Raw genomic sequence first — 24,062 nt, 5'->3', positions numbered from 1 at the left:
GGATGATGCAACAGATCATTAAAGTTTGCAGATGACACAATACTGGGGGGATATACAGAGGACCATCTTGCCATCCAGAAGGACATCAATAGGCTGGTTTTCTCCTGTCTGCTGAAGAACTGAAAGCACCTAGAAAGTGTTCTTGCAATATTACTCACATTTCTTGAAAGCAGCCCTCTGTATGAGATGCATGTCACTTAAAGATCAAGGGCACAAATTATACAAATATTCCAGGGCATCTTTGTATAATTTATTGGCTATTTATGAAATGTACTTAGAATTTCCTCTTCACCAGGCCTAAACAGCTTCACACAAACCTTGAATCCAGGGGGGTTTGTTTGTTTCTCTGCTTTCTGGAACTCATCTCAGCTGTTCTCACTCTCAACTCCCAGACAAAAATAATTTTGAAAGATCAAAAATGATTGAAAAGATTTCTCTCTTTTTGTGAGAGGAAAAAAGTGCCCATTCTTTTCAGAAAGTAAAAAACAAGGAAGCAAATACCCTTTCTCCAGCCCTTCAGAAGTTAATTAATTTTACATATCAGATATCCTTATATAACAGCATTAGTTTTAATTTGTTAAAAAAACCATTTTTATACTTTTTCAGCATTTTGTTTTTGGCTTTTTCCTCTGCATTGCTCATAAGGGAAATTTAAGTGATTACATGAAGACTCATAAACTACATCCTAAGTAAAAGAAGAATGCCAGATATAGGTCTCTATTTTGTCTCAGCTAAGCTGCTGAAAGATGTCTAGTGTTAAACCACATTTTGCTTCTGCTCTCTGCGAGGGAGGTGTAACATTTGCCCTGAAGGTATTCAATAACACATTCAAACTGAGAACCCTCTTCAGTTTAAAAAACACATTGTGTATTCTCCTTGAATGTAAGAATTAGAAAGTCAGAATGGGATGCATTTGTAGACTTATTTGCATGCCAAAATTCAAATTGTTCTCCTGACTACAGCTTATATCATAACACTACTGCAGACCCTGATACACAGTTCCAAAGATGTTGGTATTTTTTGAATGAAGTTCTTATCTGCATGTTTTGCAGATGAGGTTTGCTAGATAAAGCAGCCTGAGAAAGGCAGCATGAAAGGGAAATAGTGAAAAAGCCCACAGCAAAAAGCATATATCTGAAACCATTTCCTTCTGCATAGGTTTATATGGGCAGCTGACTAATTTTGATAAACAAGTTCAAATACACTAAAGACTGACCTTTGAGTTTACAAAAAGTGTAAATCTCATCAGCCATAAAGAAGAAATACAATATATGAGAGACTTACCATAAGGAGGGGTGGGGAGCGAGTAGAGAGGAACAAAACAAAACAATAAAAGGCCAAACAACCAAACTGCTGGGCATTTGCAACATGTCTACTTCAAAGTTCTGGTTGCTTGATTAGGTAAAATATAAAAGATACATCCCAGCAATGCACACTGGTAAAATTTGTATGCTGATGAAATTTTCCCTTATAAATGTGTAGGTTTGTACTGGAGAATTAATAAGAAGCAATCTACAAAGAGAGTATGAAAAAAAGAAACAACCCAACCAAAAACAAAAAAACCCCTCCTTCTTTAACAATTTGACTATCCAAAACCTGAACATGCTCTCTTTCTGTGTCTACATTTGGAAACATAACACCTTCCTTACTAAAGCCTGTATTCTGGTAACAGCAACTACTAGATCTCACACACCATACAATATTTCAAAACAGTTTAATCTTTTACCAGTGCTTTTGTCTGTTGGCTGACAGCAGAGTGGTTGTCCAAAACACTGGTTTTGGAAGACAGCATGCTGTAATATTCAAAAGTATTTGAGCCTTATACCTCTTAAACATTTCTCCTGTAAGAATTGTAACTGCTTTTTCCTCCTTATCTTAAAAATACTTGTACACATCCCGAATTTTCTAGCCCGCTTGTACTTATTCACATCCCATTTGCAGTGTTTATCCTGCAAATTTCAGTCTTAAGACTTTCCCCGCTCGAGTTTGTTCACAAAGTAACTCTGTTACTTCCCAACAAAAGCACATATTAGCCAAACAAACAGTCTCTCTTTACAAAAACTACAGGCATCTCAGAAATAACACAATCATGGTAATGTCTTTAGCAATAGACATTTCAAACATATATAAATTTTGGATTTTTCCAAATTATTATTTTCTGTGCCTATTTTTCAACTAAGTATTATGGCCCATATATTCTGTGGCTGTTGGCAAAGCTACAAAAGTCTGAAAGTTTGCCGTTTCCCTCCACAAATATAGTGGATTTTAACAATAAGCTGTGAATCAGGTTTTCACATGAAACAGTTGCAGTAGCTAGTACTACTAAGTGATTTTAGAATGATGATGATCTGATAACACCTCTGGAAAACACTATGGAGTCAGGCATGCTATATATAACCATCTTAAAAGTGCTTTTATGTATGCAAGCTAGTATGTATCAGGAATTTGTGAAAAAGAGCTAAATTTTTGCATTCTTCTTGGATGTGAAATACAGGTAAGTATATTTTTACATTGAAGTAAACTATTTATTGGTATTTATTTGGGCTAGAAAGTGCATGATGACCTATTTGCCTTCTTCAGAAAGTAGAAAGATTCATTTACTTTTTATTTTCTTTTTTATATTCATAAGAGGAATATGTAGAAATAATTCCATTTAAACAGTGAAAGATGAGTTTTTAATTGGCAGCTTCCTCCTGTAAGGTATTTCTCTTTATCAAACTGGCAAGCACTGTGATTAAATTTTAGGGGTATGTGTGTTTGCTGGTTTGTTTGTTGGTTTTCTGCTTTAATTTTTTTTTGTTTTGTTTTGTTTTGTTGGGTTTTTGGGGTTGAGAAATCTCTGACAGAGAGACACTGATTTAAATTATAAAAGGTTTAGTGGCAATATACTGCTTTTAGTTAGGTTTACTCGCAAGTTACCTTAGTTCAAAGCTAGAGTAAGTCTATTTGTTGAAACTATAACATATGTTGCCCCAGTATCTCCATAAAATGGCCAGTGGTAGAGGACATAGCACATCCACTCCATGCATGGCTTGTCAGGCCTCACAGGGAAACCCTGGTCTGTCACATTCCAGGAAAGTGGTAGAATCACTGTCTCCTGAAGCGTTCAAAAAACATGTAGGTGAGCCCCTCAGTGATGTGGTTTAGTGATGGTCTTGGTAGTTCTTGGCAGGTGGTGTAATGAATGGACTCGATATTAAAGGTCTTTTCCAACCTAGCTGATTTTGTGATTTGGCCTGTGAGTTCTAGTCAAGGGAGTTGTTTTTTTCTCTGTTTTCAGAAGAAGTCTCAGATCCATCTCACAGAAGAACAACAGAAGTATGGAAAATTTTGGGGAAAAGAATTGTTTCCATTCTTAGATTTAGTGGAAAAGCAGTAATTCTTTTGCAAAAGGATCTGATTTCCATCTCAATTTTCAAGTGTGCTTTTAGATAACAAAGACTTAACCTTTGAGTGAGTCAGGCAAGAATACCACAGAGGATAATAGAACTGGATTGAATATACTGGCATTTCTGACACATTGCTCTGCGCTCCACCATTTACTGTGACCTGGTAGTCAATAAATATACCCTGAACCTCAGTTTCTAGCACAGGGAGCCCTGGAGTCCATCTCAGTTTAGAACTGTCATGGGAAACAGCTAATTTTTTTTTTTTTTAATATGGAGTGAACAGCAGAGGAAAGAAAAAGTCATCAGAAAATCAACTGGATGAAAAGTAATTTGCTTCAGATACCAACATTCCTACAGTCATTTTCCCAAACACGTAACTGACTAATAGTTATCTTTTAAAATCTTGTCAATGTTAATATCAGAGTGCAAAACTCAGCTTTTGGAACAAATTAGGTCAATTCCACCTGTGTTAAATTATGTGTTCTTGAAAGCTTTTAAAATATAATGGAAGGAAGTGTAACTACACAGGCTAATGTTCAAAAATCAAAAAGGGATAAAACCTACCTGACTGTGAAAGTCTAGGAAAGAAGCAGTATCATTTATGATCCCTTATTCATAATAAAAGATAATCCATGTGATGCCTAATAAAATATGTCATTAACACTATTAGACATGAGACCTTCTGAAACTCCCAATGTATCTGAAAGTACCTGTGAAATATAAAATCAGAAAATATATGTAAGAATCTGGGGGACTGGTTCAGCTATCCCAAAATGCAAATATTCTTAGCGAAGTAGGACTATAACACTGACAGAAATAATAGAGTTAAATGTGAAATTGTTAACAATTTTTCATCTTGTGCTACAAAGATATCTTGTTGAGCCTTTTAGCTAAAATCTTGTTGATGTGTGGAACACAGCTTGTCATCACACTAGAGATTTGTGATAACTCACTTAATGAGAATGAAATTATACAGATGTTTTCTGAAAGAACATGGAATAGACTCAGAGCCCCAGTGTGGAAGCCATAAACACTAACCACCTCTTCCTTGTTTTCCTAGCTCCTGTCCGCTACTTTCAATGTGTCTTCATAGATGGACCTAATGGATTTGGACTGCAATTTCCCACTAATCTCTCTCCAAGCAAGGAAGAAACAACTCACTCAAAGACTTCCAAGAGGAAGGCAAGGAAACCAGGGCAGTAGAAAGTCTGAGTTGTGTGATTGCTCACATTTTGCACTTTATCTTTTCTGCTGAGGTCCACAGTAGTTACAGTGGTACTCATCATTGAAGGAATGATACACTTGGCCACATATACCTGGAAAGGTTTCCATAAGGCAGAAGCAAAAAAAGCAGTAATGAACTGTTTGACAAAGACAGAAATGTAAAACTGCCCTGTTTCTTATGGAAAAGCTGCAGTGTCAACAAAGTGTTGACCTGATTGTGTGTGTGATCGTGTGTGTGTGTGTGTTTTCTTGCCTCTTTTGCTCTTCTTGTTTTTCTTTATCTACCTGCTCAGCATTGAAGTGAGTCTGTTTTCCATTTAATCTTATGTAGGAAGTGAAAGGTTGAATGTAGCTCTTACATCAGCAAGATTGCAAGACTACCTACAATCCTAAATCATTTCTTAACATTCAATCAAATTGCTAACAGGAAAAAGCCTCACTAAATCATGAAAACTTGCTTTGTGACTGGTGCTATTTTTATGTCTCATTGACCAGTGTAGCCTGAAGCTCGCACTTACTTGGAGCAGCTTAATGTACTATCAGTAACTTGAATCTACAAGTCATGCTAATGACAAATATTTCTATAGAACCTGAAGCAGCAAAAGAATGGTCTGTTTGTGAAATACAAACTATTCACTTTCTAAAAACTAGAGTGAACACAGAAAGCGAAACAGCATGGCAAAAATGAGGAAAAACAGTGTTTACCAACATGAAGGTTCCAAGTAACAAATCATTTTAATCCTTCTACTTTTCTTCTGTGGATAAATCAGATTGACTTGCAGCAAAGACCATGTAAATGGACAAAATACTAGCCAACCATCTGCTATCAGCATATGTCAGATGAAAACCTATGATAAGGGATGCCCCTCCAAAAAACTAAAGTAATTTAATTTTCCAACAGGTAAACATGCCAATTTGATATATCTCAGATCAGTAGAGGGGACCCCAGGAGTCTATGAAATATCCATGTAGTTGACAGGGTTTCTCACAACAGAATACTGTTGATAACTTCATTGTGAATGCCTCCATAGTCACCTATGAAATCTGCTCTGGAGATGGAGCTGAGAGCAATGATTATTTAATGGTAAAATGTCAATCTTTAATTTTCTTTCAGTGGGCCTTTTTATATTTCTAGTGACATTTTTTCTTTCCCAATTTGTGATTTTGTATTTGTTATTAAGGATGTTATTGCCATAGGTTTTTACTCTGAAAGCTATCTTAAAATGAGATTATAACACTCTCAAAATCAGTTAAATTAAATCAAGACTTTATTTAATTCCAATAACCATAACAAATATACTATAATATACTATAAGCCATTACTTTTATTCAGCTTCTTTTGGTAAAATATATATTTTTTTTATTAATCCTTAATCCTTTCTTCCCATTTGAGTTGGATGATAGCAAGAATATGTTCCAGATCTTATTTCCACAATGTTTCAATTAGATATCTGAAAGCTTTGGTAATATAAATAATTAATATAATTGGATAAGTGATATAAAATCAGTCATTTATTGTTTCCTAATCTCAGTACCTGCCTTGAAGAACAGGAGATGTATGTCCACTCAAAGTGGCAAGCATTTTCCTCATTAAATTCAGCTGAAGACTTTACAAAAATTACTTGAATTGCACAGTTTTACTCAAATTACTCTGAAAAAGTGCAAAAATATGCTGATTGATACCCATTTGGGAAAATAAAGACTACAAACCTTGTTCTAGTGGCTGTGGTATGGTTTCCTGAGGATCCAAAACTGAAGGACAAGCATTTACATACATACATTTCCTATCAATATTAAATATATACAAAACTGAATAAAAAGACATGACATTTCTCACAATTAGCCTGAAAAAAAAAAGAAGAACCATTTGGCACTGTATTTATTCCTAATGAGCTTTTTGCAATACTGGTCTTAGCTAGTATTTGTACATACTTTGTGGGTTACACTCAGACATATGAAAAGCTAAATGGTTGCTGCAGTCATTAAGGATAGAACTTAATCTGTACCAAAATCACATATGTTCATCAAAATGGCTATTTAATATAAAACTGCATGCACAACCAATACAGACAAACCCACAATCTCCAATGACCAGTCTGTAGTCCAGACAATCAGGAAAATTACCAACAAGAAATTGAAAGAACAAGGGGCTGGTAAATGACAAAATAAGAGAAAATATAAAATGCCTTATAAGAGTTTCTGGGCAGGAACTACGCATAAAAGAAGAAGAATTTGTAAAGATTCAGTTTTGAGAATGTGGTATTTCTGCTGCCTTTTGTTCTCCAGATGGAAGAAGCCCAAAGACAAATAAAAATATGAAGCATGTATTATTTATACACCTGAAAAGGTCACTACATACTTAGCTTTCATACCTTCCATTTATCCTAAGTTCTCCAAAAATTCCCAATTAGCCAAACAGTTGAGGAGTCATATCACTCATCTGTGGGCAAAGCCTCCTTATACAGAATATACATCTCAATGCAGAAATCTTAGCCTTTCAATTAAACAATGTAATATGTCATTTTGTGGGGTTTTTTTTTCTCTTGGTTTATGGATTTCTGTATATGCTCACTTCTTGTGATACATCCTCCACACAACAATCTGTTCTACAGTACTTGTATCTCAAGAACTGTGTTAGTTGTTGCTATAAATACTTCTCAGGAGTTTTCTTCAATTTCCAGTCATATCTTTTAGTGTGATAGAAATGAGAAAAAAAAATGAAAGCACTTTTTTTTTTTTGCCTTGTCCAAAAGCCCAGCAACTTAATTTACTCAATTCTTCCTTTTGGAAAGCCACTGCAAAATATTCTCTTTCTCGATATTACTTATTATGTAAATGGAGGTTCTGTTCTACCAATACTCACTAGTAAACTTTGTTACAAACTAGAGCATGCTTTTTAGCATGAGTTGCTTATTTTCAAAGCAAAAAATATGTCCATGTTCACATGACCAGTGTGACCCCTGCTTTCCCTTTGTTTTGGTTCTTGTTCTCTGTCAAGAAAAAATCTAAATGGTCTCATTTTCTACAGATGCAAGGATGCTCTGCCCACAGACAAACTATTTTCTAGATTTTTTAAACTGAAACTTCCTGTTTATTTTCCAACAGAATATCTAATGGTAATAAACATGCCCATATCCTAAACTTTTCGGGTTTGCCTTAGTCACCAACACAAAATTATATGAGGTAATATTGTCTGGTGTCTGAACCAGCAAATCACTGTACGTTGCCAGGAGCAGAGCTAATAAGCAGCTTCCTCCTGATAAGTTTGATATTTGCTTTTATAATTCTAAAGTTTTCTCTATTTCTCTGCTAAATTTTGCTCAGGAATACATTTATTCTTCCATCTACTCCATTATAAGCTCCAGATAGCAGAAAAAAACAAACATTCTTTGAAATAAAATTACTGAACTGAAAAACTATGGTGATGTTAAGGGGTAGACAGGAACACTTTAATCAGCTGCTTTCTTATTCTGTAGAGGCCTATTACAATATGAAAGTCTGCTCAGTTTTGGACCTGACAAAGAAATTAGAAAATAAAGCTGCTAAAATTAACATTCCTACAATTTCCAGCTGAATTGCAAAGATATAAATGCACATTTGTTGTGCAATTCGCCTTCTGTGATTTTTTTTCTCGCAGAAAATAAACAATGTAAAGGAGTTGTCTTGAGTACCATGCTGTTAAATTAGATCTTAGATTAGTTGTAGCACTTCAGTGAAGAAAAGGCAACATGAAGACAACTTGATAAGAACCTTCCATATGTCTCTCTAAATATCTTATTTTCCTGTCAAAGGAATATGGTCAAAACAATTGAAACTCTTTGTTCTCTCCTTGACTTTGATGTGAGTGGATGTAAATCTGGCTTGTAAAAATTTGCATGAATCACTACTGCTTGGTGATTTTATAGAGTATGGAAGTCAATACAGTGTTCTGCTATGAATCTATCTACATGTGAATGTATACATGAATATACTATACTTGCATACCTACCACTTACATTTTAATTGAATATGTTCTCTCATAGATCAAATTAGTAAACCAGAACAAGAAAGCTTTCGGAATGAGGAGTCAAATTAACTGATACTTTTAAATTCAGGAAAAAATGAAAAAAAAAATTACAGATGTAGAAGATAAAAACTAATTAAAATATTTGCTTTTCCAAGAAGATTTTAAGACCTTAAATGTTTGAATCAGACAAATCTTCCTCCCTTTTAGTTAATTGTCAAGACAGCTTTTCCCATGAATTCCTTGCCAACTCATTTATCATCCCTGGGCACAAGAAAGAGAACTTAATAGAATGTATAGACTTTAAGGACATTTGGATCCAGCCCTGAATCTACTTTTTTAACTGATTGATAGTTTAGCTAATCATTTGGAAGCTTACTCAAAAAGTGGAAGAGAAAACTGAAGTACTAAAACATTTTTTTTTCACATATTTGTTTTCACTACAAAACCAGAATAGGCGCTTGGAAAATTTGTACTGATGACAGTGACATTATGAAATGCTAAATGTCATGAAAATTAAACTTCCGGGTGTTCCAGCTTCCAGGAAATAAAACCAACAGAGTACCTCTAATTTGCCTGAAACTTAATGATTTAGGGAAAAAATAGTCTAACATTTTCAGTTTACAGCAGTGTTGTTGATGACCTATAGCTTCAGTGGGTTATAATTAGTAAGAATAATAATAAATCCATGTAACCAAAGGCAAAAATATTGTAAAAGTAACCCAGGCATGGGAGCACAGTTCACATTTTTTAAAGGGATATATTACCAATCCATCTGTTTCTGGGCAGATGTAGCATAGATGGTAATGATTGGCACACTGTAATAAAAAGGGTTTCTGCAACATAGTGAATATCATAAACACTCTAAAAAAAATGCAGTAATAGAGCAATTAACAAGATTTAAACGTGACCCCACTTGACAGCTTTCATCCTTGTTGAGACCCATACTATGAAGGGCTTCTATCACATGCAACCATTGTCAGCTTTCTGCTTCCAAGAATGTACAATTCACTGATATCATTTAGTTGTATGTGCATTTTACTGTTTAAATCATACTCAAAGATTTGTCCTCTAATATTAATAACCTTTAAAAATAAAATCACTGGCTAAGACAAAAAGACATAGTTTAAGAATGGAGCTGAGTATTTTACCCTTGTGATGGAACTATCAGTTCTGTTCTTAATTTTTCTATCAGCCACTTCTTTTTTTTTCTCATATAAATGTCTTTACCAAACATTTTCAGTTAAAGTTATTGAAGTCATATTTCCGGAGGCGAGCGGCTGCAGAGAGGAGCCTCCAACCCCGGAGTGAGGGGAAACCCCACGTCCCGGAGCCTCAGTTCTGAGCAGCGAGAGCCACCGAGGGAGCCTCGAGCCCTCGCCAGGCCTTGCCCAGGAGCCGCAGCTCTGCCGGGGCGAGCAGGGACTCACAGGGGCGGAGCCAGTGGGGACGGCCCCGCCCTGAGCGAGGAAAGCCCGCCGCAGGGAGCGCGGGAGCAGCGCGTGCCGTGCCGGTTGGCGCCGGCAGCGCGAGCTGGGTGGGGAGCGCTCGCCTCATGCCCGGGGCCCGCTCTGGGAACTCCGCTCTGGGAACTCCGCTCTGGGAGCTCCGCTCTGGGAGCTCTGCTCTGGCTGCCCCGGCGGTGGCAGCGGCGGCACCAGAGAGAGCCGATGAGAGGGGAGGGTGCAGCGCGGAGCACGGGGGCAGAAAGTGCCTGCAGCGGTCTGGTGAGGGGAGGGGTGCACAACGGGCGGGGCTGCACTCGGTGCTCCCTGCTGGAGGCCTTCCTGCAGCAGAGCAGGGGCTGAGCTGCGGGGCACTGTCGGTAGCTGAAAGGTGTCAGGGGAGCTGAGAGGGAGCTGGGCTGCTTGCTCCAGGCCCGAGCTGTGCAGGGGCCACATGCGTCCACCATAGGGCACACAAAAAAGGAGGAGGGCACCAATCCAGGAAGCTGAGAGCTAGTAACAAAAAAAACCCACGTGTGAAAGTGAAAACCACGTGTGAACTGGTTTTTGAAACGTTTCTGTGTTCATCCAGTTTATTTGGGTGTCCACAGGATAGCAAATACCACATCTCTGACATCAGTGAGGCTCAAAGATCAAGCCCTCAGCCTGAAGCAGGATGTGCTCCTGAGCTAAATGGTTGCAAATCGTGCTTATGTGGGCAATACCTTCTCATTTCCTTGTGATTTCCACGCACTCCCAAGCCCACCCCTCTCCCACATGCTGGTGTTTAAAGATGCTGGAGTTGTTTCTTTTGGAGAAACAAAACACAAGAGCCTGAGAACAACAGCACTCCGCCAGGAGCCCGTCTGGCCCAATGTTCTCTCTCCAGTGGCACCCTGTACATGTCTAAAGGAGAGTATATGAGGATGCAGGTCTACTTCTGTTGGGATCCAGAGGGTGTTCCTAGGCCTCAATGCCCGGGACCGGCCTCCCTTGGGACCTGCACTGCAGATAGCCCCTCAGACCTGCGTCAGGGCTTGTCATGCAGAACTAACTATATGCATAACACATCATAGCTGTCCTGTTCTATTCTGTTCCGTTGCGTTCCACTCCGTTCTATTCCATTCCCTTCCCTGCAGTCACAATGAGTTGTATAATGATGAGACCACTATTTACCTGAAATGCCAAGGGGTTTTCAGCACCAAAACCACTTTCAAAGACACACATCAGTAGGGTTACAGGTGGAAAGAGTATTTTATTTATTTATTTATGAATAAAGTTATGTTAGTTTAGCTTAGTTTAGTTAATTTTAGTCTAGTTTTGTTTAGATTATATTTTATTTTTCTAAATCTTTCAGAGCGGTGCCGCGGTAGCACGAGAGCAGTGCAAGAAGCCAGCCAGAATGGGCCGGGGAAGACCTGACAGGGGGTGGTGCTCAATGCTATAGAGGACAGCAGTGAGTCCCGGGGCCACGCTGGGGGCCACCCTGGGAGCGCAGAAGGCTGCCTCCCCCCGGATGCGGGGCACGAGGGCCAGCTGCGTGGAGCACGAGCCGCTGCCTTTGGGCTACAGTAGCCCAAAGGAGCCCCATGAAGGGGCTGTGCTCGGCTGCGGAGGAGGCAAAAAACCCCAGGGACACTTGCTGGTCCACCCTGGGGAGAAAAAAGCCCTTCCCCCCCCAGCTGCAGGACACGAGGGCCACCGTCGTGGAGCATGAGCACCAGGCCATAACGCAGAGCACCAGGACCAGAGGAGCCCTGCCAAGGGGTCATGCTCAGTGCTCAGAGGAAGGCAAAAAACCCCCGGGGACCAGTGCCAATCTGCCCCGGGGGAAAATTCCTTCCTGACCCCAGCGCTGGCGATCGGCTACTCCCTGAGCATGTGAGCAAGACCGGCTCCTGGTCCTCGGGCTGGTTATGCCTCCAAGGGGACAAGGGGACTCTGGCACTGCCTTTTCTGCCTCCACCTGGAGCCATTTCAGGGACTTCCAACAACAGCAAAATGCCGCTGGCCCCATCAGCCCTAGGGACAAGAACCCTTCCTGTGCCTGGCAGTAGGAGCTCCAAAGCATGGGGGGAGGGCACCGGGCCATGAGTGGATCCCATTTCTTCTGGCCACTGCCACTATCTCCCCGAAAGATGAGAATGGCGATCTCCCCAAAGACTGATGCAGGATTTCCATCCATCCATCCATCCATCTATCCATCCATCCATCCATCCATCCATCCATCCATCCGATAAGCTGTGAGTGTGGCCTCTCCAGAAGCCGGAATTGCAGCAGAGAACCTCCAGCAGCTTCGGGCAGTCTTCCCTTCTCTGCCCCCCCAAGTAATTCCACTGGTGCCTCAAGGAATTCCTCTCGGCTGCCTGCAGGCTGCCAGCTCTGTCCTGGTGGCAAAGCCGGTCACTCTGGCAGCGGGACACGGGAGGACGCTGCCTTATACTGCCCCAGAGCATTGTGATGCTGTGTTGGCAGGTGGTGGCATTATGACATGGGGGTGACGGGGCCTCCACAGCCCTGCCCACCACAGCCCTGCTGCTGCCCCTTCGTGTTCCATCCCTTGAAGAAAAGCCTTTGGGATGCTGGCTCTGAGGCAGTGCTTGTGCCCGAGAGGCGCAGGAGGATGTCCCTGCCCATGGCAGCCACAGACCGGGCACTGCTGCGGGGTGTCCCTGTTAATGAATCTGTACTGTATCAGTAAAGGCTTTTATAGCACGTACAGCCTGTGTCAAAACCAGAGGTGAAAGAAAAGGGGGTTGGTTCCCTCTGCATGAACTTTGCAGAAATGTCGACAGCGTACAGGATTTCCTCACCATTCCTTACCAATGCACCAAGTGGCGATTGCTGCTGCGCTGCTTCTGGTGGGGTCTTCTTCTTGGAAAGGCGAATTTCAGAAATCTCTTCTGCGTTTGTTTCACCGGGTGTTTAGATATTTGCTTGTGTTTATCAACACTTTCATGTGTCGAGTTTGGGGGTTTACCTCTTGTATTACTACTTGAATGCAACACTTCACTGACTGCTGCCTAATTCCATGCTCCTGGTAGTTCAATATTTGTTCCCAAGTCAGTTTAAACCTTGTGGACTGCGCAGTTCTCCCCTGCAGCAGTCAGGAAAACAAAGTAACTGAGTCAGTTGTGTAGAACAGTTTTAAAACCCTCGGGTTATGTATCACGTAAGGGTACTGTATAGAGACTGGCAGAGATTTAGAGATTGGCAACAAATCCCCCCAGCACATTAGTTCATATCCTTGAAATGCAGAATGACTGGTGGTCACTCTCCCATAGGCTGGAGTGGTCTACTGGGGGGGACTGGCCTCCCTTGGGACTGCGGACAGCCCCTCAGACCTACGTCAGAGCTTGCCATGCAGAACTATATTCTACAGCCCCATCACAGAAGGCCACCAGATTGGTCAGACAGGGTTTCTCCTTAGTGAGGCCGTGCTGGCTGTCACCATCCACGCCGTTGTTTTCCATGTGCCTCAGCACGCTTTCCTGGAGAATGTGCTCCAGGACCTTGCCAGGCACGGAGGTGCCGAGGCGAGCGGCTGCAGAGAGGAGCCTCCAACCCCGGAGTGAGGGGAAACCCCACGTCCCGGAGCCTCAGTTCTGAGCAGCGAGAGCCACCGAGGGAGCCTCGAGCCCTCGCCAGGCCTTGCCCAGGAGCCGGCAGCTCCAGGCCCAACCTGCGCAGGGGCCACAAGCATCAACCATAGGTCATACAAAAAAGGAGGAGGACACCAATCCAGGAAGCTGAGAGCTAGTAACAAAAAAAAAAACCAAAGACTGAAACCTACGGAAACCAAAACAAGAGGAAAAATGAGGAAGAGGTATTGTCCTGCTGTTATCAGCGCTGGTGCAGGCTGACCTTGAGTACTGGGTGCAGTTCTAGGCCCCACCATTTAAGAAGAACATGATGGTCATTGAATGTGTCCCGAGGACGACCGCAAAGCTTGTCACAGGGGTGGAAGGCATGTCCTGTGAGGAACGGCTGAGGAGGCTGGATTTGTCTGGTCTGGAGAAAAGGAGGCTGAGGGGTGACCTCATTGCTCTCCACAGCTCTTCCCAAGGAGGCGAAACGGAGGGGGAGTTGCTGATCTCTTCTCACTGGCATCCATTGATAGGACATGTGGGAATGGTTCAGACCCCCGCCAGGGGTGATTTAGAGTTAGACATGAGGAAGCATTTCTTTACGTAGAGGGTGGCCAAAATCTGGAACAGGCTTCCTAGAGGGGTGACCAATGCCCTGTGCCCATCAGCATTTCAGAGACAGCACCCTTAATAACATGCTTTAACTTCTGGCCAGCCCTAAAGTGGTCGAGCAGTTGCACTTGATGATCATTTTGGGTCTCTTCCAACGTCCATTTTTTTTCTCTCTACCTCCTTGTTTTCCTAACACTACATGCTGAGCAAATTCTGGATGCCATTTATTCCCAGCCCTGCACTTGCAGGAGAGTATGGAACTTTTTCTGTGGACTCTTGATGAGTCAACAGAGAGCTTGTGGGTGAACATGAAATTGAGAATAGCTGTGGGGTACGTTACTCTGGGAATCATTACAGGCCACCCAATCAAGAGTACTGTGTGGGTGAAGTGCTCTATAGACAGGTAGGAACAGCCTCACGCTCGTAGGCCCTTGTCCTCATGGGGGAATTGTACCACCCTGGTATCTGTTGGAGGGTTGGTACAGCCAGGCACAAACACTTGAGGACGTTGCTCAATTGTGTGGAAGACAACTTCCTTTTGGAAGTAATAGTAGAGCCAAGAGAGAGAGTTGCCATTCTTAACCTCCTTCTTACCAGCAGGGATGGGCTGGTTGGAAATGTCACGCTCTGGGGCAGCCTTGTTTATAGTGATCATGAGATTTTTTAATTCAAGATCCTCAGGACAATGAGAAGAGTGTGCAGTAAGCTCACTGCCCTGGACTTCAAGAGAGCAGACTTTGACCTCTTCAGGAACCTGCTTGGTAAGGTTTCATGGGATAAATCCCTAGAGTGCAGGGAGGCCCAAGACTGTTGCTTTATACTCAAGGATCACCTGCTACTAGCTCAGGAGTGTTGCGTCCTGACTAGAAGGGAATGCAGCAGGAGGGCCAGGAGACCTTCGCAGATGGATAAGGAGCTGCTGAGGAAACTTAGAGGGGAAAAAATGAAGCTTATAAGAAGTGGAAGCAAGGGCAGGTGGTCTGGGAAGAATACAGGGATGTTGTCCAGGAAGCTGGGGCCCAGGTCAGGAAATCTAAGGCCCATTTAGAATGAAATCTGGCAAGTGACATGAAAGGTAACAGGAAGGGCTTCTCTAGGTATGTAGGAAACAAAAGACAGACTAGGAATAATGTCAGCGCTCTCCAGAAGCTATGAGGAGAATTAGCTACCCTGGATTTGGAGAAGGCTGAGGTTCTCTATGACTTCTTTGGCTTAGTCTTCACTGGCAAGTTCTCTTACCACTCAAGTCTTGGAAGGCAGATGCAGGCACTGTGAGAATTAAGACCTTAGGCTCACTATAGGAGAGGATCTGGTTTGAGACCATCTTAAGAACCTGAATGTGCACAGGTCCATGGGACCTGATGAAATCCACCCATGGGTCCTTAAGGAGCTTTTGAACAAAGTTGCCAAGCCCCTGGCCATCACATTTGGAAAATCATGGTAGTCAGATGAAGTTCCCAATGACTGGAAAAAGGGAAATACAACCCTCATTTTCAAGAAGGGAAAAGGGATGACCCAGGGAACTACAGACCAGTAAGTCTCACCTCTGTGCCTGACAAAATCTTGGAGCAGATACTCCTGGAAAGCATGAAAAACAACGAGGTGGTTCATGACAGCCAGCATGGCTTCACTGAGGGGAAATCCTGCCTGACCAATTTGGTGGCCTTCTATGATGGACCTACACAACTGATGGATTGTGCAGCAAAATCAGCAGCTGATTTCATCTACCTGGACTTGCACAAAGCATTCGACACTGTCCAGCACAACATCCTTGTCTCTAAACTGGAGAGATATCAACTTGATAGATGGACTACTTGGTAAATAAAGAATTGGCTGGATAGGCACACGAAAAGAGTTGTGGTCAAAGGCTCAGTGTCCAGTTGGAGACTAGTAATGGGTGATGTCCCTCAGGGACCAAGCTTGTTCAACATCTTTGTTGACGACATGGACAGTGGGATTGTGTGCTGTCCTGGTTTGAGCAGTAGCAGTCATTTTTTTTCCTTCTTGGTAGCTGGTGCAGTGTGTGTTTTGACTCTCAGGCTGGGAACGGTTGCTGACAGCAAGCATGTTTTGAGTTACTGCTCAAATGTTTGGTTTGTCCAAGGCCTTTTCTGAGCTCATGCTCTGCCAGGGAGGAGGGGAGGCTGGGAGGAAGGAGAGACAGGACACCTGACCCAGGCTAGCCAAAGAGGTATTCCATACCATAGCACGTCATACCCAGGAGGTAACCGGGAGAAACCCAGAAGGGCTGGAGCTCTGGGGGGATGGAGGAGGTATCGGTCGGTGCTCTGTCGGGCAGAGTGGGGTGAGTTATGGGTCGGTGGTTGGTGGGATGTTGTATTCTCTTCACTTGTTATTTGCTTTAGCATTATTGTTTGTAGTAGTAGTAGCAGGAGTGATTTGTGTTATGCCTTAGCTATTAAACTGTGCTTATCTCAACCCGTGGGGGCTACATTCTTTGGATTCTCCTTCCTAACTCTCCAGGAGTTGGGGGAGCAAAGGGCTGGAGTGAGTGAACGAGCTGTGCGGACTTGGGTTTAAACCATGACATGTGCGTTCTCAGGAAGTTTGTGGATGACATTAAGTTACGTGGTTGGGTTGATATGATGGAAGGAAGGGATGCCATCCACAGGGACCTTGTAACGTGGGCCAATGCCAACATGACATAGATGTTGTCTTCTGAAACCTCAGCACAGCTTTTCACACTGTGGATGACTTATAACCTGTTGATGGCTCAGATACCAATCACTTGAAAAGTACATTTAGTGGAGCTATGCCAACCCTATCAGCAATTTGAGGACATAGTTTTCACATTACTGCAAAACTAATATGCAAAGATGGATGAGAGTAAGTGTCTGTGTGTGTGTGGATGCAGCAAGGCACCTTTACTTTAAGGACATATGCATGCAGAGAGCACTCTCCATCTACACATGTTTGTAAATTCCCAGGATTTAAACCTGAAATAAGCCCTTATATTTCATCCTGTGGCCTTTTATATAAAGTCCAATAACTCAAGCTAGACTAAAGCACAAATGTTTGATGTCCATTTTGGATAAGCTATCAAAAGGTTTGTGTATTAAGCACTCTCTTTTCCCCATGCTGTATGCATTTATAAGAAGTCTTAGTCTCCAATGCTGTTCTGTCTCATCTTTTCACAAACACAACTACTGTCATTTTAGTAATGGTTTATGGTAGTGTTCTGCCACTGACATTGATGAAGCTATGTCAACTTATTGTTATATGTGACTCTCAAAATTGGATTTTGCCTACTGTGAAGACCCACAGGACACAGAGATCTGAACAAATCACTTCATTGTGGTTCATTGATGAAGCTATTCCAGTTACTGTGTTTTACCTTGAAAATCAGTTTTTTCCTACTGCGAAGACCTGTAGGAGACACAGATCTGAGCAAACCCCATCACTGGTATTCTCCACCAGTGGAAAAAGTAGAAAAGCTGTAAAGCTTTTCATTTTAGAGCACTGACATATTTACCTAGGACAGCAGCTTAGATTATATGAAATGTGCACACATCTGAATGTTAACATTTAATGTTTGTATATTATAATTAATGAATTAAATTGTTTTACCGTTTGAAAACATACTTTCTTTTAATGGCAACCTTCTAAAGTATCCAAACTTGTGACTGTTTTATGACATTAATTTTAGACTTGTGAGATAGAGGCGTGGGAGCAAACTAATAAGTGAAAAATCATATGTTTGAGATGAGTAAAAAACTGAGGGCACAAACATGAGTCCAAATGAGCAAATGAGATCTTTCCTTACTGAGGAAGACTTTCTTCCATTCTTTGACTCTCCAGCTGAGAGGATATACCAGATATGCAAGGAGTTAGCTACCCCAGGAAGACATGAGAAGCAAGAGGACAGTGAAAATAGATGAAAGCAAAATGAAGGCTCGAGAGACATGAGGCAATGGGCTATTTGGTGGATATGGAACTCAAGAAACCATAAGCTCACTGCTACAAAGTTAAATCTTATTACCCTGGTGCATTTTCTATTCTGCCCTCAGTAGCATTCAATTTTGCAAGTATTTCTGAGAAGCTGTCTTTGGCTGTACAGTGCTCATGTTCAGTTTTATGAACAGAGAAATCATCCATTTCCCTTGCAAACCACAGACAGGCTGTGTGTGCTTTTGTTTACTTTTTTTTTATAATAGCTTTGATGGATCTCAGTCCCTGAGCAAATCAGTTGGTGTAGCCAGCATAAATCTGCAGCTATGCAGCTCAAGCTGCTGGCCCTCTAAAAAATTAGCATTCTCTCTTCCTTCGTTTGTCTGGCAAGCACCCAAATATAACAAGCTGTCTCTACCATCTTCTACTGATGGACAAATATCACCCCAAACCACTTTGACTGTTAGTTCCTCTGGGGAGATGAGAATTGCCTCTTTACAGCATGATCCCAGTCCCATTTGGAAAACTGATGATCACGTGCTGGATAACTACTAGACAGCAAAGACCTGCTCCTGTGATGTGTTGGAAACCTAGACTCTTCCTGGGGACTGAACCACTGTCACCTCACAGGCAACGAATTAATTCACCCACTGGATACGGTCTTGAAAGCATTTACGGAGATGGGGCTTATCAGTGTGTGAACAGTTATTTGCTTCATGAGTTTGTCAGAGTCAGGGTAGCTACCCCCAGCTGGTACCAAACCAGCCATCCAGGCGTAGTGGTCCTGAACTCCTTTAGGCTGGATGCGCTGTTTATTGTCGCTATTAGTAACCACGATTTCCTGTATATTTGCACAGGACTTGGCATACAACATGAACACTAGCATCATAATAATATATATAAACAATTATATACTAAGATAATGACAATACAGCTAAAAAGACCCTTTGTCTTTAACCATCATGACTCCAATGCATATTACTATGTTAATACTTGCCTTAACCTGAAAATTGACAAAAGCAACAGTCACTATTAAGCTCATCTAATTTAAAAATAGAAAAATATTTGGGATCACCCATAAAATGTAATGAGTTCTATCCCCTTATTCAATTTCAGTGGGCAGTAATTTCTATTATACCCTCACAGATACAAGAAAGTAAAACAGAAGTCCCCAGATCTCATCACTGTGCCTGACAGAAAACCAATTGCTCATAACAGAGTTAATTAATTTTGTGCTTTTCCTTAATATGTCCAAAGGCATCTTCAGATGTTTATTTTTTTTCCATTGGAACAAGTGTAAGATACGCTTCTGTTCTTTATTGTTAAAAAAATAATCACTAATATCCCATGAGACAATGAGGTAGCTTAAATATAAGCTTAGGAAGAGACATACCAAACCTGATATCACATCAGTAAAACCTTTTCTTTCCCCATAGCTCCTGCCTTAGCCTTCCACAAGATTCTACAAAACATTTGTTCCACTGCCTGCTTCTACCAGTCACTCATGACAGAATAGAAAATAATTCAGTCTTTATAAACATTACATGTTCTTGCAAACCACAGCCCTGGGCTTAGTATTTCTGCCTTTATGCTGTACAAATTATAGCCCCATATAATAATACTGAGAATTCTCTACGTGAAACAAATATTCATATATAATAAATATTTTTTCCTGCGGAGTAGACACCATCTCTTCTAATCTATATGGTGTAGTGCTTTGACAAATGTGATCTGGTTGCTGACTAAAAATCCAGTGTGTGAGGATAAAAAGGAGAAAGTGTGCATACTCCTCTCACACACTCCAAATATCAGAAAAAATAGAAAGAATTAAACGTTTTGGTTAAATACTAAAACATCAGAAATCTGGTTGTAAAGATAGTTAGTGTAAAAATGGTAGACTCCACAGAATTTTCAGAACTTTTAAAGGCTAGATAAACATGTATCAGGACTCACACCACTATAGCTGATTCTGCCTAGAGGCAAAACTGATCGCGTCACAATGTCCATTCTAGTTGAATGTGCTATGGTTGAGCTGGTGTATATCCTTAACATTTTTCTTGATGTAGCAATAAATTCTGAAATGCCAAGAAAGTATATGATCCTCCCGAGCTTCCGAAACAGCATCCAGGTGCCTTTGTCAAAACATTTGTATTCTGAAATTCAATACTATGGCATATTTTTAAGTATATTTGAAAGTAGTAGGCTACATTAAACTTAACTTATTTCTGGTAATTCAGATGTCACTTCAGTAGTAAAACCTCTGTGAATCCCAGTTACATAACTTTCAGGAACATTGACTAGCACCAATATCTAGAAATTAAACCCTGTTATTTAAGATTCCTGCATCTGGACTAAGTTCTGCATCTGCAGTTGCCCTAATTTGTAAAACCATAGAGGAATGAGAAAAAAAAACCCCATCTGTATTATATATTTCTATTACTTTGGACTTTATGAGTATAAAACTATAAAATGAACTGTGAACAAACTCAAAGGCTATATTTCTGATTTCCCAGTAGGTCACAGTAAAGATGAACTGCTATACAAAAGGATAACAGCTAAAGCTCAGAGTGAATACAGAACTGTATCACTCAAATGAGACTTCGATGTGATTTGTCTCACTTTATCTCTGGTTTGTCCGGTGTCCAATGTGGTGTAGTTGCTATGTCAATGTTAAGTCTGTAGTTAATGAAGAGAGACTGGTAGCTCCTTATGACAGTTCACCTATTCTCCAATAAGTATCCAAGAGGTAGGATGAATCAGCCACGAGAGGAACACATCTTTCTTCATTTGCTATATTCTTAACTATCTTAGAGAAGACCTCTAGAGCTTTGATAAGGGTAAGGCAAGAGCTGTATGAAGTTCATCTATGATACTATTATACTGTGTGTCTAATATCAAAGCTAGAAATTGAAATGTTTCCAATACATAATTCCAATGTATGGAAAAAGTGCAACGCAGAACTTATGTTAGGTTTTAGTTGCCAAAAGTAAACATATTCATGTTAGATTTGGTGTATGAGTGTCTGTCATGGGTTCAGCCGTGGCAGTCATTTTTCTCCTTGTAGCTGGTGCAGTGCTGTGTTTTGACTTCTGGGCTGGGAATAGTTGCTTGATAGTGAGCATGTTTTGAGGGTGTTTTAGTTCAGGGCCTTTTTCTGAGCAGTGCTCCAGCCAGGTGGAGGAGGGGAGGCCGGGAGGAAGGAGAGACAGGACACCTGACCCAGGCTAGCCAATGAGGTATTCCATACCATAGCACGTGGTGCCCAGGATGCATACTGGGAGAGAGAGAGCAGGAGGGGTGGAGCACTGGAGGAAAATAGAGGAAGGAGCACGCGGTGCTCGGCCAGGCAGGGTGGAGTGAGTTATGGGTCAGTGGCTGGTGGGGTGTTGTATTCTTTTCGCTTGTTATTGGCTTTATCATTATTATTTGTAGTGGTAATGGCAGTAGTGATTCTGTGTTATGCTTTAGCAATTAAACCATTCTTATCTCAACCCGTGGGGGCTACATTCTTTGGATTCTCCTTCCTAACTCTCTGGGAGTTGGGGGACTTGGTTTAAACCATGACAGTGTCATTTCTCTTTTCTCACTCCCTCTCCTCTTTTAATTTCATGTCACCTACATGTCACAGAAGTTTCCACTAGACTATCTGGATTTTTTTTCTTACCAGTAGGTGACATTTCGCAGAGACTACCACTATCTACATGACTGTATTTAGCGAATTAATACGGTACAAGCATAACTTGGATTCGTGGAGTTTGGTTTTTTTTTTGTGGTGTATGAGGTGGGAGAATTACAATACAAGGGCTTACTGATGTTGAACATATGTACTTTTGTAACAGAGTTACTGCAGACCCAAACAAGGAAAAGCCATTCCTGAGTACCAATGCTGGCTACTAAGTCACTGATCTTATAAGCAATGGGCTGCTTTCTATTTCCATCCTCTTTTTCTCTTCCAGAATGAAAGAAATTAACATATGAAACAGTCTAGAAGAAAAAGCATATCCAACAGCCAGGTGGGATTCCAACATGAGCATAAATCAGCTCAAACCTTGAACAATATTTTTACAGTATCCCTTGACTGTCCCCAACCCTGCAAAACTATGTAGAATATACAGATTATTTGAATTGTTCAGGACATTATAAAAACCTACAAAGAAATTTCTATTGATACTGCTTGTCCAGGGGCTTTTCTTCCTTTGACTTACTACAGTTGTTTCAAATTTACAGAGGTGTAAAACACCCATTTCCTAATGAGTGATTCATTCCTCTGAAGAGACATTGCTGAAACTATGGCAGTGAATAATATTCCTGTTCAGGATTAAAACTTTGGCAAAGGCTTCCCTCTCAGCTTGAAAGCTGGAATTTACACTGCTAAAGTCAAGTGGAACATTTCCATTCTTCAAACAACTGGAAGGTCAAGTTCTTAAAGTCCATCTGCCAGTCAGGTGCAATATGAAAGGCAATGTGCCTCCCACCATGTGGATACAGAGCATTTGGCCCTGAATCTTTTCTCCCTCAATGGTGAGCTCCTGAACGACAGTGCTGCGGAGAAGAAGCCTATGCTGAGCTATACTTACTCAGTTGTTCATAGTGCAAGATGTTTCTGCTGTTTCAACTATGTACCAAACATGATAAATTTAGAACTCTGATTGCATGATTCTGTCATGCTTCCTACATCTTTAATGACAGTGAACATATTTTACTCCTACCTTAGCACATTGTAACATCTAGAATGATTTAAAAATATCATCTTCTCTGGTCTCTATTGGTATCAGTGCCAACACTATATTTTTAAATATATTTTGCTTCATTTAATGTTTCACCTGCACAATGCCCACTGGAGAAGTGAGCCCCAATTCTTTTCTTTAACATAAAAAATAAAAAGTATACCTGCTTTCATAGATATATCAGTCTGAGACAGATAGGCAAAGAGGGATCAAGAGCATGGAAAGTTGTGAGACAAAGGGAAATCTGAAGCCTGGACCCCAGTATTGCACATCCTTTTTTGTTATAAGGAGAGACAGCTGTTTGACTGTCCTTCAATATCCTGATGTAACAATAACCAGTTGATACTGAATGTGTACAGAATGGAGAAATAATATAATTCTCTATACAACATGTGGTAAAGATGATTATTCCAGCTGTTGAACCTGAAAGAAGGACCTAGATACATGAAAAAGGGTTTAGGAAAAATATAGATCCATAAATTAAAAACTCGTTAGATAGATACCTTCTTCTCTGATGTGATATCTTCACATACCTACAAATCCATTTTTGACAAGCGTAAGACTGTCTAAATTTATGTGAGGTATCTCATGGTCACCACAGCCAAATCAAGCTCCAAAAGACAGAGTAATACTGATGGCCGTCACAGGACCTAAACCAGCATGCATACTCAGAACATGGTTAACATCTAATAAAGCAAACAACAAAAAAAGACCCTCCTGAATTTTATTGTACTGAATAATCTATTACAACTCTCAGTGCTGTCTCTCACTGATATTATTGTTAATGTTTGCTAAGCATGTTTGAAGGAGGTCTGAAGGAATTGGCTTCCTCAAAGAAACCAGTTTAAATGTGAGGTCACACAGTATGTGTACTCTAAATGGATCTGCTAATCATCTCACCCCTAAATATTGCACCATGTTAGCGTGAATTCATGGAGACGTTATTTAGGCAGTTTGTCTGTAGAATACTAAATATGTCACTGATACTGAATATGTTACTGAATCCTGTATTTGCAAGTCTAAATATGTTACTTTATCAGGTTAAATCATCTTTCCATTCTAAAAGATTTTGGTATCAGTAATATTATTTTTGATATGAATTACAGCCTTTCAGAAGATCAAGCTGTAAAGATTTAAAGCCAATTGATAAAGAGAAAATAGGAAAA

General features: G+C 41.0%; 1 protein-coding gene across 1 annotated transcript in view; it reads left to right on the top strand.

Annotated features, from left to right (window-relative positions):
* The window catches only part of TRDN (triadin), a 226,918-nt gene extending 216,494 nt beyond the window's left edge, over nucleotides 1-10,424 (top strand). The window contains exon 16 of the mRNA XM_034060756.1: nucleotides 9,889-10,424. Within this exon, the coding sequence (XP_033916647.1) occupies nucleotides 9,889-10,424 (536 nt within the window). The remainder of the gene's footprint in view (nucleotides 1-9,888) is intronic.
* Nucleotides 10,425-24,062: the final 13,638 nt, after the last annotated feature.

The sequence above is a fragment of the Melopsittacus undulatus genome, chromosome 3, assembly GCF_012275295.1.
Source record: "Melopsittacus undulatus isolate bMelUnd1 chromosome 3, bMelUnd1.mat.Z, whole genome shotgun sequence".
Lineage (NCBI taxonomy): Eukaryota > Metazoa > Chordata > Aves > Psittaciformes > Psittaculidae > Melopsittacus > Melopsittacus undulatus.
This window is presented reverse-complemented; position numbering and strand designations above follow the sequence as displayed.